Source organism: Bos taurus, chromosome 13 (assembly GCF_002263795.3).
Source record: "Bos taurus isolate L1 Dominette 01449 registration number 42190680 breed Hereford chromosome 13, ARS-UCD2.0, whole genome shotgun sequence".
Classification (NCBI taxonomy): Eukaryota; Metazoa; Chordata; class Mammalia; order Artiodactyla; family Bovidae; genus Bos; species Bos taurus.
In genome coordinates, this window is record NC_037340.1 from 57,850,841 (window position 1) to 57,863,773 (window position 12,933).

At 51.2% G+C, this 12,933-nt stretch overlaps 1 protein-coding gene across 1 annotated transcript in view; it reads left to right on the forward strand.

Annotated features, from left to right (window-relative positions):
• The first annotated feature begins 7,971 nt into the window (after positions 1-7,971).
• The window catches only part of APCDD1L (APC down-regulated 1 like), a 50,605-nt gene continuing 45,643 nt past the window's right edge, over positions 7,972-12,933 (forward strand). The window contains exon 1 of the mRNA XM_025001162.2: positions 7,972-8,731. Coding sequence (XP_024856930.2) covers positions 8,476-8,731 — 256 coding nt within the window. The 5' untranslated portion in view covers positions 7,972-8,475. The remainder of the gene's footprint in view (positions 8,732-12,933) is intronic.

A 12,933-nucleotide genomic window follows, 5' to 3' on the forward strand; every position in this document is an offset into this window, starting at 1 on the left:
GCTCCTCTGTCCAAGGGATTCTCCAGGCAGGAATACTGGAGCAGGTTGCCACGCCCTCCTCCAGGGAATCTTCCTGATCCAGGGATCGAACCCCCATCTCTTAGGTCTCCTGCCTTGGCAGACAGGTTCTTTACTACTAGCACCGCCTGGGAAGCCCACACACACTTTACTTTCAAATAAACCACACAGCCCAGCGTGGAGACACTTCCAGAACCTATGAATGTAAGTGGCGCAGGAGCGGGCCACCCAGTGTGGTGTCAGGGACCAGCTTCCAATGAAAGGCCCGCTGGCTCTAGGAGTCTGTGTGGAGGTGGGGTGTCTGTCAGTTGCAGACCGCATATACCCTCCCCACCCTGTGCTCCCCCTTCTTCCCATTCCCTGGCTCCTCCTCCATTTTGGGAGCCTCCATCAGAAAGGACAGGACCACTGACGGTGTCTCTTCAAGATCCCAGGCTTTTGGTGGGGTCTTTGGTTTGACTCTGCTTAAACTGTTCCCTAAAACTAATGGCATGCTTCTTAATTTCCTGGAGCTTCGGGGTAATGGGCCAGGGGGAGGGTGAAAAAGGTCTCTGATTCATTTTCTCTCCACCTTCCACAAATGAAAGAGAAACCGGAATGAATGGCGTGGTTGATAAATGAGAGCAGCTTAAATCAAAGACCTGCTTCCCCCGCAGCGAGATAGCACTGCACAGTTCCCGAGGGACCTGGAAACTGCTCCTCTCAACAGGTTTCAATCTGAGACCCCGCCAGCCTTGAGGCATAGCAATCTCAGCTGCATCAAACCCACCTAGAGAGCTGGCCAAGAGATGCTTGGAGAGGGGAGGGGCAGGAACAGTATCTTGTTAACCCTTTTCCTTAGGGGTATTTTGCACCATCACCCCAGGTTCCATTTACCTTGGCGTCGCAGAATTGGGACATTCTGCAGTACACTCTATAAATTCTTTTTTTAAGCCAGCTTGAGCCAAATATAACAGGGTAAGCCGTCCAGACCTGTTTAAAAAGGATAAACCCCAGCTAAGAGCATAAATTACACCCCACTGCTTTTATCATATAAACACGGCCAGAGAGCCAAGTGCATTAAAGAGGCGAGACACAGGCCCTGGTTGCTATCTCATTAAGCCCATTAAATATTAGGAAAGAAAATACCTTCACATCTTGGGTCTGGTTTAAACTATCAGGGAACAGATTAGAGTTAATTAATGCCGTGAACTCTGAAGCCGCCAGCCAGGAGGCTCCCGGCGGAATCCACACCTGTCACAGACTCGATTTCAGAAAATCTAAGTGGACACCCAGGAGCCCTCCCCTCCTCCCTACCTCCCCTGGATGTGGGAGCCCTAGGTACCTAATCTGTAACTCCTGAATCTGGATCAAGAGATAAACCGCACCCCTGAGACAGAAAGTCGGTGCATTCCAAGCAGAAACTGTGCAAAGGTCTCTCACTGGGCACTCCGGAAATTGCCAGGGGTTCCAGGCCGCAAGGCGAGACCGCTAAGTTGCTTCTGGCAAGTTGGAAAGAGCTTATCAATTATTCATGCAACTGGATAAACAGGGATTTTATCTTGTAGCATGAATCAAGAGATAAAAATTCCATTTCAAGAGGGAGGGTGGAGACTGAACTCTGAATGTTAATTGTAAAACGAAAAAAAATGAAAAAGAAGAAGGAAAGGAAAAAATATGTAAGGTCTTCTGCTTGGGCTGTGCCTTGAGCGCTTGTAAACTTCCCCCCACCCCCAAATTTCTGTCTGTTCACCGACTATAGCTTACTTGCTCCCCAGACAACGCACCGCCTCTTCTATTGATGTACCGAAGCAGCCGCAAAATCCCCACTTGTGAGGGGCCCTCTGGATGGATTTTTAAACCCCTAAACACCACCACCTTCGAGGTATTTCTATTTAAAATCAATTTGCTGTTTCCAGACTGAAATTGGAAGCAGAGGAAAGTTTACAAACAGATGCCTGTCAAAAGGCTCAAACGAAACAAGAGCTAGTCACACTATTGGGACACGCGGGCCAGGAAAGAATATGACTTTCATTGCTGGCCTCTTGTCCCCTCTGCTGTGTGGCCCTGCACCTGACAGTTCCTTAAAGGCTAGAAAATTAAGCCAAAAGATGAAATTTGGGGATTACTGGTTTATTTAGACGTTTACATTATTAAATTTGACCACAGGTTGGAAAATACACACATAAATGGAAAAGAAAGTGGTAATGTCCCAGAGTCAGCTGGACTTGTCCTCCTGTGGCCTCACATTGAGTGACTTTCATTTCTATCCATTCTACTTTGTATTTTCCAAGAAAATTTATTAGGAACATGTTATAATGGGAGAGAAATAACCAACTTTGTGCTTTTTAAATGCTACGTTAGGTGTATATATCAGATCAGATCAGATCAGTCGCTCAGTTGTGTCCAACTCTTTGCGACCCCATGAATCACAGCACGCCAGGCCTCCCTGTCCATCACCAACTCCTGGAGTTCACTCAGACTCACATCCATCGAGTCAGTGATGCCATCCAGCCATCTCATCCTCTGTCGTCCCCTTCTCCTCTTGCCCCCAATCCCTCCCAGCATTAGAGTCTTTTCCAATGAGTCAACTCTTCGCATGAGGTGGCCAAAGTACTGGAGTTTCAGCTTTAGCATCATTCCTTCCAAAGAAATCCCAGGGCTGAAATCCCAGGTGTATATATAGATGTTTCTAACTGGGGCAATGTGGGAGACCTGGGTTCAATCCCTGGGTTGGGAAGATCCCCTAGAGAAGGGAATGCAACCCACACCTTTGTATTCTTGCCTGGAGAATCCCATGGACAGAGGAGCCTGGCAGGCTACAGCCCATGGTGTCACAAAGAATCGGACATGACTGAGCACTACCACCACCGTAACATTTATTGTTAAAAAAAAAAAATCAACCATCTACAGTCATGCATGCCCCCCAACATTTTTTTGTAATTTTCATCCTCTGACAAAAGCCCCTCAAAACAGGAATCGTCACAGTAGGTTTGCCTTCTAGCCACTCGGCTGGTGGGTGGGCAGGGGGCTGGGGAAAGGTGAGACTCTGCTCTGGGCAGCCCTCTTGCAAACACCACAGACAGGAGAAGTTGGCACCCACACAGTGCCCCACAGTCTAGGAGGAGAGATGAAGAGCAAAGAACCACCTGGGTGGTGCCTCCTGCCCTTGCTGCGTCTCAATTGCCCCTGTTCAGGAAGGGGAGTCCACGTTCTCCGCTCTCTTTTGTTCATCTTACTTTTCAGACTCAGAGCAGAAAGCTGCCATCACGTAACCGAGTTCATGGTGAGCTAATAACTCAGCTCTGTGTGAGGCCTCTCATGTGTTGTATTTTATCATTTTTTCCTTCTCCCACCCCATGCCCACTTCCCTCCTCTCACGCCTGAAGGCAGCCTCTCAAATCTGTCGGACGTGTTGCCTTAGATACGCACACATGAAAACCTGTGGATGCGGCTTTATGCTTGGAGCTTCCGTGAAGAAGCCCTTCTGCTTCCTACCTCTTTCTCAAGACACTACATTTTCTAGATCTCTCTCTTCGGTTGTGTGTGTCTCATTGGTTTCTCTGACAGCATCAGGAACCCCCGTGCAGTTTAGCTAGACAGACCCCTGGACACTAGCATGAAGCTATTCATATGGGAACACATGGCCCCACCTCTGTGAATGAGGGACTGGGATGTATCTCCACAGTATGGGGACCGGCAGCCCAAGGGTGAGTTGGTACATTAGTGAATTATTACGAATCAATTAATAAATGAGAGGATAAAATCAACAAACCAGCTTAGGGACCACCCCAGAACAACAATCATGACAACTGTAATGTTATTCATTCTATCCATCCATCCACCCATCCATCCAATCACCCGCACAAACATGTATCTATCCATCCATCCACCCACTCATTCATCTACGTATCCATCCAGAATGTGTTCACTCAACACCTCTGTGTCAATGTGCTGAGTTGATCCTTCCAATGTCCCCTACCCCTACTACAGCCTGATGGGGCAAGAAGACTGAGGTGTGAGGGCTGGTGGGGAGGTTTCTGGGCATCCCAGGACATTCTCACAATCTGCCTCCCCAGGAGCTGGTGAACTGGAAGTCATTCAGGACTCAGGCAGTTTAGGGTCAGGTTGAGGAGCAGGACTCTCAAGTCCCAGAGCAACTTCTCATTCAGGCTCCATCTCACACCAGCTGTATGACCTTTGACTTCCCTCCAGGGAGTCTCAGGGCCTGAGAAGACTGGATCCTATACCCAATGTCAACTTCTGTAGACACTGTCCTCTTAATCCTTCAGGGTCGCATGGGCATTATCCCCATTTTATAGAGGAGGAAACTGAGGTGGGGAGTTGCAGGCTAGGACCAGATGAGTCCAGAGAGGCACCCAGGCCTCAAAATGTAGGCGGTGCTCAGCTTCAGGCACCCACCCTGTACCTCCATAGCCTGAGAGTGAGCAGCCCCTCAGTATTCGAGCCCCAATCCCTCACCCTGGCTGTGGCCCTGGTGAGCTGCTAAGTGGTAGCATTAAGTTTTGCAACTGAGGGACTTCCCTGGTGATCCAGTGGATAAGACTCTGTGCTCCTAGTACAGAGAGCCTGGGTTCGATCCCTGGTCAGAGAACTAGATCCTGCATGCCACAACTAAGACCTGGAGCAGCCAAATAAATAAATAAAAGTCTCTTTTAAAGATTTGCAACAGAGTCTTCCAACAGGGCCCAGTGCTCATCCTGTGATAGAGTGTTTGATCATTTGCTCATTCATTCAACAAAACGTAGTAAGTCCCCATCACACACAAGGTGAGATGTACCAGTGCCACGGGGGACTGGATGGACAACTGCGGGGGGGATCAAGGGCTTTCCCGGGGGACAGGAACACAGGCTCCCTGCCTCAGTTTCTCCATCTGAAACAGAGGGCTGGTTGTGAGGGTCTGGGGGGCTCCAGGACAGGCAGTGTGATGCTCTGCAGGCAGAGATGGTCACCACGTGGGGGGAAGGGTGTTCAACCTGCCCCTCAATTCATCCAGAGCAGCCCCCGCCTGCCTTTCCCACCAGGGAAGCTGGCCTGGATGTTTATTGGGTTATTAGATAACCAGGCCCGGGCACCGTTTCTTTGATCAGACACCCCTGATAACGAGCAGGGGAAACAGACCATTTTACAGCAAGATTTCGTGGGGTGATCTTATCTTCCCGTGGTGCTGTTAATATGCAGGAGGATGAGGAGGTAGGTGTTTGGTGGGGAGGAAAGAAAGAGGCTCATTCTGCAAAGCTCTCCTATTGCGCCAGCCTCGGGCTTTGATTTGGGGGGAGGGTGGGGTGGATGTCTGGCTCAGGGCCCCTCCCTCACACCAGCGGTGGATGGCTCCAGAAAGCCTGCCCTGTGTCCCCCCACTCTTCCTGCAGCTCTGACCACTTGGGAAGACCCCTGCAGTGATCAACCCAGAGAAGTCAGCTCTGGAGGCCGATGGTAAAGCCCACAGACATGACTCATGGCTAGCAGAGTCGAGGCTCAAGAAAGAACCTGCTTCTTCCCCAGACAACCTTATAATTACTAATCATTTCAAATATTCTCGGGTCTGTAGGTACGAAAGGGATCAGGAATAGAACAATTAACACCCTTGCTGCAGCAAAATGCAAGGTCTGGACAATACAAATTTGGGGGGTTAAAAATAAATATCTACGTTTGAAGTCAAGTAAGTTTAGCTTCGGTTCCTTCTCTCTCTTTTGTTAGATCTTATGACCAGACGGTTGTTCAAACACTAATTGTTCATTTTCTTTCTTTTTTTTGGAGTAAAATCTGCATTGAACAGGGAACTTATCTGACCCTGTGCTTCTGTTTTCTCACCTGTAAAGCCAGGAGAGCAGCGCCAGTGGGCCTTGAAGACCCCTCCTAGCTTCTCCCATCCTTCCAAGCATCACCCACTGTTCATGTCGGGCTGGGCGAGTACGATACCACCTATAATTCTCAATCTCAACAGAGGAGTTTGGCTAAGACCTAGGCAGCACTTTGCAATAGGGCTTCCCTGCCATTCCTAAGCCTCTTCGAAGAAAGGGTGTTATCGTATTAATAGAATGGGTTTTCTCATTTAGGAACTTGAAACTCAGAATGGAGCCAAGAGCCCGGTCAGTCAGGGAATCCCATGGAGACACAGAGCATCCCAGACACAAGCAGGGACTAAGGAGTCTGCCACTTTCCAGCTGTGTGGCCTTGAGGCAGTGGCCCAACCTCTCTGAACTCAGTTACCCTGCTCTGTAAAATGGGGCCAACAATACTTCTTATTTCTCATCAGGCTGTCCAGATATAAAGTCTATGCATCTAAAGCACCTGGCCCACACCAAGGTCTCAATGTGGGTATTAGTTGCTCAGTCGTGTCCAACTCTTTGCAATCCCATGGACTGTAGCCCTCCAGGCTCCTCTATCCATGGGATTTCCCAGGCAAGAATACTGGCGTGCGTTGCCATTTCCTTCTCCAGGTTGCAATAATTATCAGCAATTCCTCTTATAAATAAGCCAATATAAATAAATAAGCCAATATAACAATTAGTACATGAGCACCAGGCTTTGCAGGGAAGCTCTGTTTTCTAATAGCAGTACAGTAGGTTCTGAAAGTACCAAATCATAACCCCACGTCGCATCAGCGTAACATCCACCTCCCAAGCCAAACCATTCTTACTCAAAGCCCCATCAGTGAACTGGGACTGCAAAAATGCCCTCAAGCTGGAAGCACAGAAAGTACAGCCTCAAACAGTCAGGGCCAAAAGAGCATGCAGTTTTTTTTAAAACTATCCATAATTGTAAATTTTTAAAATTTAAAGGCACAAAGTTGCCACAAACAATCACCGTTATGCAATTATAAATAAGCACACCCCACCCCCCACCCACGTTACCCCTTTCACCGAAACTTAATATGTGGCGCGCGGCCGCTGTCTGCCGGGGAGCTGATGGCATCTCGGCTTCAGCAAGGCCACCTCGAGCCTCATGCTGTTCTCAGCAATCCATAGAGACCAGAAAAAAATGTCATTTTCAGGAAGGGAATTGATCGTTTCTCTCACATTTCCATTTGTGTAAGATCACGCTGTGGCCTCCTTCCACACTTGTCGAGTCTGTTCCTCCAGAGAAAAGAAAAGCTAAGGACATCCCGGGGACGGGGGGTCCCTGGCTGAGGGGTCCCTGGTGGAAGTTGAAGGGTTCCGGAGGCCCAGGGTAAAAAATCAAAAGACGGGGTGCTGTCTACTGACCCCCAGGGCCAAGCAGCCCACAAGTGTGGACAGGTGGGTCTCTTCAGAGGGCAGGTCAGCTGCCTGGACACGCACCCTGGGCACAGACATGTCCCCACGTGCCCAAGTCCTCCCCAAGGGACATCCTCCATCTCTCTCTCTCCCTCTTCCTCCCTCTTTTTCATTCTCTTCTTCTTCCTCCCTTTCCCATCTGCCTTTCTATCTGCCTCTCTTCTCTGCCTTACTTCCTTGTCCCTGTCTTTCTCTCTCCCTCTCTGCCCTTTTCTCTTTCCTTATCTTTCTTCCCCCTCTCTCCTTCTAGCTTCTCTCTTTCACCTCTCGTTTGGTTCTATCTACTCTCTCTTCTTCTTTCACTGTTAAGGACAACACAATGAAAATGGACACCTTGATCTACACATCTCAGCCCCCCACCAACCCCGCCTTCACGACTTTACTTCCATTCTTCTGGTGATCCCCGCAGGTGGGAAGCCCTTCAACTTCCACTTCTCCAATCCAAGTGATTCTGTCGCTTCTTCATTCATAAATCCAATAACTTGGGAGGTTCCTTCCCCAGATGCTACTCCTGTCCTTCAAGTCTTCCCTACCACTGAGGAGCTGCCTGGGGGAGCCCAGGCCCTCAGGTCAGGCCCTGAGGTGGCCTGACCCATCCATCTCCCTCCTCCTTCTCCCAGCTGCCTTGCCTCTGAGCAGCCACCCTCAGCTGACTCACTCAGATGGGGATTAGGGGTGGGGGCAGGAGGAGGAGTTGGGGGTGGGGGGAACCGCCCTGGTCGGCTCCACACTGTTTGCCCAGATGCTCTTTGGAGCAGAGAAGAGCTAATTACAGGGAGCGGCTGTGGGCTGCTGGGCGCCCCAGGTTGGCCACATTCACTGCGCTCCTGCACTCCAAGTTGACGCGACTTTTCCAAAAGTGTCTGGAAGGCCTGAAGAGAAGCCTTGGGGGTCTGAGGGCCCAGTGGGCACAGATGAGCTGCCCCCGACCCCCTTGCCCTTGGAGGGGACAACCTGCATAGGGTTTTGCTTTCGCGGAGGAGCGCACCGCAACGTCTGGCTTGGCCAGGACAAGAGTTTTCGGGAGGCCTCCTGGCTCACTGCAGAGACTTGGTGGGGAGAGGAAAGAACCAGGGCACGGAGGGGGGTCGACTGGGTTCTGAATGGCAGGAGGAGCTGCGCCAGAGGGCTGGGCGCACTGCAAGGCTGTGCGAGCAAGGCCGGGGGCTGTCTCCACCTCTTCTGGAAAGTTGGACCTATGAGTGCGCTGCTCTCCTTACAACTATCAACAGCCCGGGAGGGCGAGCGCGTGCAAGAGCGGAGGGGGGCGCAGGACCCTCGTGACTTCTTCGCAGGACCCCAGCCGGGCCGCCGCTGTCCGAGGCCGCCTGAGAGCCCTGCGCCGGCGCCTCTTCTCCACACAGTGTGGAGGCGCCCCAGGGGCCGTCCTGCCACCCTCGACGGGATGCCGGCTGCCATGCTCCCCTACGCTTGTGTCCTGGTGCTGTTGGGAGGTAGGTGCCACCCTCCCCCCACTGCCTCGCTGCCTGAGGTCAGAAGGGAGGGAGCTGCCATTTGACATTCCTTGGGCTTCCTGGGGACTGCAGTGTGGGCTGGTGAGCCAGGCCGGCAGTTCTGCGTCTCGCGCGCTCTTCTCCAGCCTCACCTGGCCGGGCACCTGCTTCACCTCCAGCCTCCTCCTGGACCCTGTGCTGGGAAGCTGGGCGCGGAACCACGTGCGCGCCCCTCTGTGCTCAGTGCCCGCGAAGCCTGACCTCCAGGGATCCCGAGCCCACTGGGAGCCCCTCAGCAAGGTGCAAGCTCCACGTCACTCAGACCTGGGCTGCGGACTCTGGTCTTGCCCACTGAATCCTAGATGGGCTGGGACTCAGAGCTGCTGTCCTACAGCAGAGCTACAGAAGAAGTGAGGGGAGGGCACAGTGACCCTCACCCCACCCCTCAAATTCTGGTGCCCAGCAGGCTTGGGGTAGGGGGTCAGGGGACCAGACCCCCATAGAGGGGACAGCGTCGTCTCCAGAACTAACTGCTCTCCAGCTGCCTCTTCTTAGAGGGTAGGAAGATCAAAATTCTGTTATGCCCGCTGACCGTGGTGTACCACCATTGGCAAAGATGACAATAGTAATCACAGTGTGCCGGGCTCACCCCCAAGCACCCTCACCTTGTGAAGGATTAAGAATTCTATCCCTGGAGTCAGATCACCTGACTCAGAAGTCCAGATCAGCTTCATATCAGCCTGTGTGAACTTGGACAGGCATGTCCATCAGTTCTCTTAGCCTCAACTTTCTCATCTATCAAATGGGCTCATGAGATCCTCACCTCTGTCTGGGGTTATTGTGAGGGTTACAAGAAGGAGAGCAGGAGAAGCGACTAGCACACTGCCCAGCCCCGAGGTGTCTATCCTGCAGGAAGACACACTGCCCAGTTATCGCTGAGCACGCTTTTCTCCACTTACAGGCAAGGAGCAAAATCAGGTCTCCCTGCAGCTCTTCAATCAGCCCCGAATTTCTCAGCTAGATATCTGAAGAAGAGATGAGCTGGGTCTGAAGGAAGGTCAAGGGAGGATGTGTAGGCAGTTTGAAGAGCTGCAGATGTATCTGCCAAAAGGGGATGTTTACCTCAGGGCTGGGGCGAGAGGTCACACGGCTGTCCATGGCCAAGGAGTTCTCACTGGGCACAAAAGTAAGTAAGAGTGGAAAGTAAGAGTGGAAGGAAGGGGGCACGGAGGGGAAGGCTGGGCAAAGAGTCTGTGTGCTTGCCCTGTGGGCAGAGAGCTGGGAGGGGGAGAAGGAGGAAGCTGTGTCTTCACCTCTCCTCCTCCCAAGTGGTTCCATCCCATGGGGATGGGACGGGCCAGCCCAGTAGGGTACATTTCCCCAGAAACCTGCAGCCTTGGTCACAGCACAGGGCCGTTGTCCTTGGCAGGCCCCGTGCTTCTGTCACGCCAATAAAATCAGCGCCAGTGTAGCCTCGCTCCTGGCTCTCTGGAGTCCTGCTGCTTCGCTCCCAGGTGACCTCTCGCCACCCCAAGTCAGACAGACTCCACAGGAGAGAAGCCGAGAGTACCCGGAGGCCTGGGTGAACAGAAGGGGCGGCTGTGGAGCCTGCGGTTGAGACCCAGGTCTCAACCTTGGGGTGACAGACCCGTGCGGGCTGCCTTCACAGCTCCTCGCTCTGAGCCGGGCCCCATTTTCCACTGAACCCTTTTCCCAAAGTCCTTCTCACCACTGGCTGCATCACCAGGCAACAAGTTCCTTGTGCTTTAGTGAAAGGAGACAGAACCCTTTTAATCCTTCAGATACTTAGATAATTGAGGTACCTGAGCAGAGGCAAGCCTGGACTTCATGTCTCCAGGTTCAAGAAACTACTGTAGGCACACCAACGGCCCCACCACGGGAATGCACCTTCTCACACACACACGCACACACACACACATATACACCCCACCAGGGTTTCTCAGCCTCAGCACTGTTGATACTGTGGTCCAGACCCTTTTCTGCTGGGGGCCATCCCATGCCCTGGAGGACATGGAACACCATCTTTGGCCTCCACCCACCACACGCCAGTAACAACACCTCCCAGCTATGAAAACCACAAACATCCCCAGAAACTGCTGGATGTCCCCAGGGGCCACGATTGTTCCCCGCTGAGACCCACTGGTGTGGGCAGATCAAATTCAACTTTCAGATGAATCTGTCAAAAATCACCAGGTTAGGTGGATTTTGTTATTCTTGCTCTGAGCAATCAGGAAATCAAAGGCACAGTGGGACCTCAAGAAAAACAACACAGTTGAAGTAGTTTCTAATCTAGACGTTGATTTTTCCCGCTTGTCCACTCTCCTCTGGTCTCTGAAAATGTCCTCCCTGGAGATGACAGGAGCTGGCTGTGGGTGAGGGTGGCTAGTTACCGGCTGCAGCAGACCCTTGTCAAAACCCTCCATCGCCAGATGTGTCTTGTGCCAGTGCAGTGGCTTCCAGCTTTGGTTCACTCCTCAGCAATTTCTGGCTCTTAAAAATCTCCTTACTCAACAATTTATGCTTGAGGGGGAAAATGAAAAACCACAGCTTCTTTTTTTCCCCCTCTCATTTGTATTTCTTTTTTCTAATTTCAGCCCTGCTTTTATCTCTAGCCATATACTTTGCAATGGCAAGTTATCATTTAGAGACAGATTAACTAGGACAAAATCACAGGCTATTCCATAATAAATTACTTGTGGATATGGGGCTCTGTTTCAAAACTAAGAGTGAAAGCTGGGGAGAAAATGAACTTAGTAGATGGGTCCGAAAAATCAAAGGTGAAAGGAGATAGGTAATTGTATTCATTACGTAAAACAAAAAAAAGTTTTTTTGAATGAAAACTTCCTCTCACCGCTTGGATCATTGTGGCCAGCTATTTCACTTGTATTCTGACTGATGCTGGAATCTCCAAAGTCTAAATAATCAGCTCAAGACAAACAGAACAGCTTCGTTGGTCTCCAAACCATCTGGATGGCAAACTAGTAAGAAGCTACGTGTGAAGAACTATTTGGGAAATGTATTGGATACTCACTATGTTCATGGAAGCTGAAAGCCAAAATGAGCCCCTGCTGAGTCCCTTCGCTGTTCACCTGAAATTATCACAACATTGTTAATAGGCTCTACCCCAACGCAAAGTAAAAATTTAAAAAGGCAAAAAATAAAAGACCTGGTGCAGCCAAGTAAATTAATCAATAAAGTAACTAAAAAGAACCCAATGCCAAAAGAGGCCACTGAGTTCAGTTTGAACTTGAGGGCAGTTCAGGCTGAGCTGGGGGTGATCCGGGGAAGGAACTGAATTCTGAAGCTGGTGCCAGAGGTGGCCATGAGTTGTAGCTGGGTGGTAGGCAGTGAGACTGATCCTCAAACCAGAATGGGTTTCAGAAGTTTATTGCCCAAAGCCAGCCCCCGACCCAGAGTGGGGAGTGCAAGGGTCATGGTGAACAGATGTCCCAGAGAACATCAGACCTCCCTGTGCGAAGGGCCACCAGGGGTTCAAGTGGGCTTTGGTTCCCTGGGGAGGCAGGACTAGTCCCCCAGGACCTCTACCTGTGCACTGGGAGGTTGGTCGGTCTTGGCTGAGTTTAACACGTCTTGTGTGCTATGGAGAGCTTGAGAGCAGCATCTTAGGAACTGAAAAGACCCGGGTCCCATCCTGGCTTTGTCACCTTCCAGCCCTGTCACCTATGTCCCCATTAGCGAGTTGGGAATGATGATAGCCCCACCCTCCAGGGATACTCAGTCCCCGCCAGAGCCTCTGTCCTGCTCAGCTGTGTTCACACCCGTGCCTTCTCCTTTGAGCCCCTGTCCGTGGCCCCATTTCCTGTGTGACCCTCCTCCCCGCACACTTCACAGACAGGCTTTCTTCCTCCTCAGAGAAGGTATCACCAGCCACCACCAGGATACAGAAACACTCTGTCAGCCTGTCCTTCAAGCCACGCCCCTTTCCACCGCAGCCTATACACACACACATGCTGTTCCTCTGCTTAGAATACTGTTCCCTGCCCCCAGCCTCCCCTTCATCTGCAGATTTGGATGTAAATCCCTAGTCATGAAATTGCTGCAGCAAAATATGTGTGTAAATTCTCCCCAGAGCCTTCCTTTCTAAGGGCTTGCACAGTCAACAACCTCCATGGAAGGGCTATGAGACCCTTTCCCCACATCCTTGCCAACCTTCATCATTA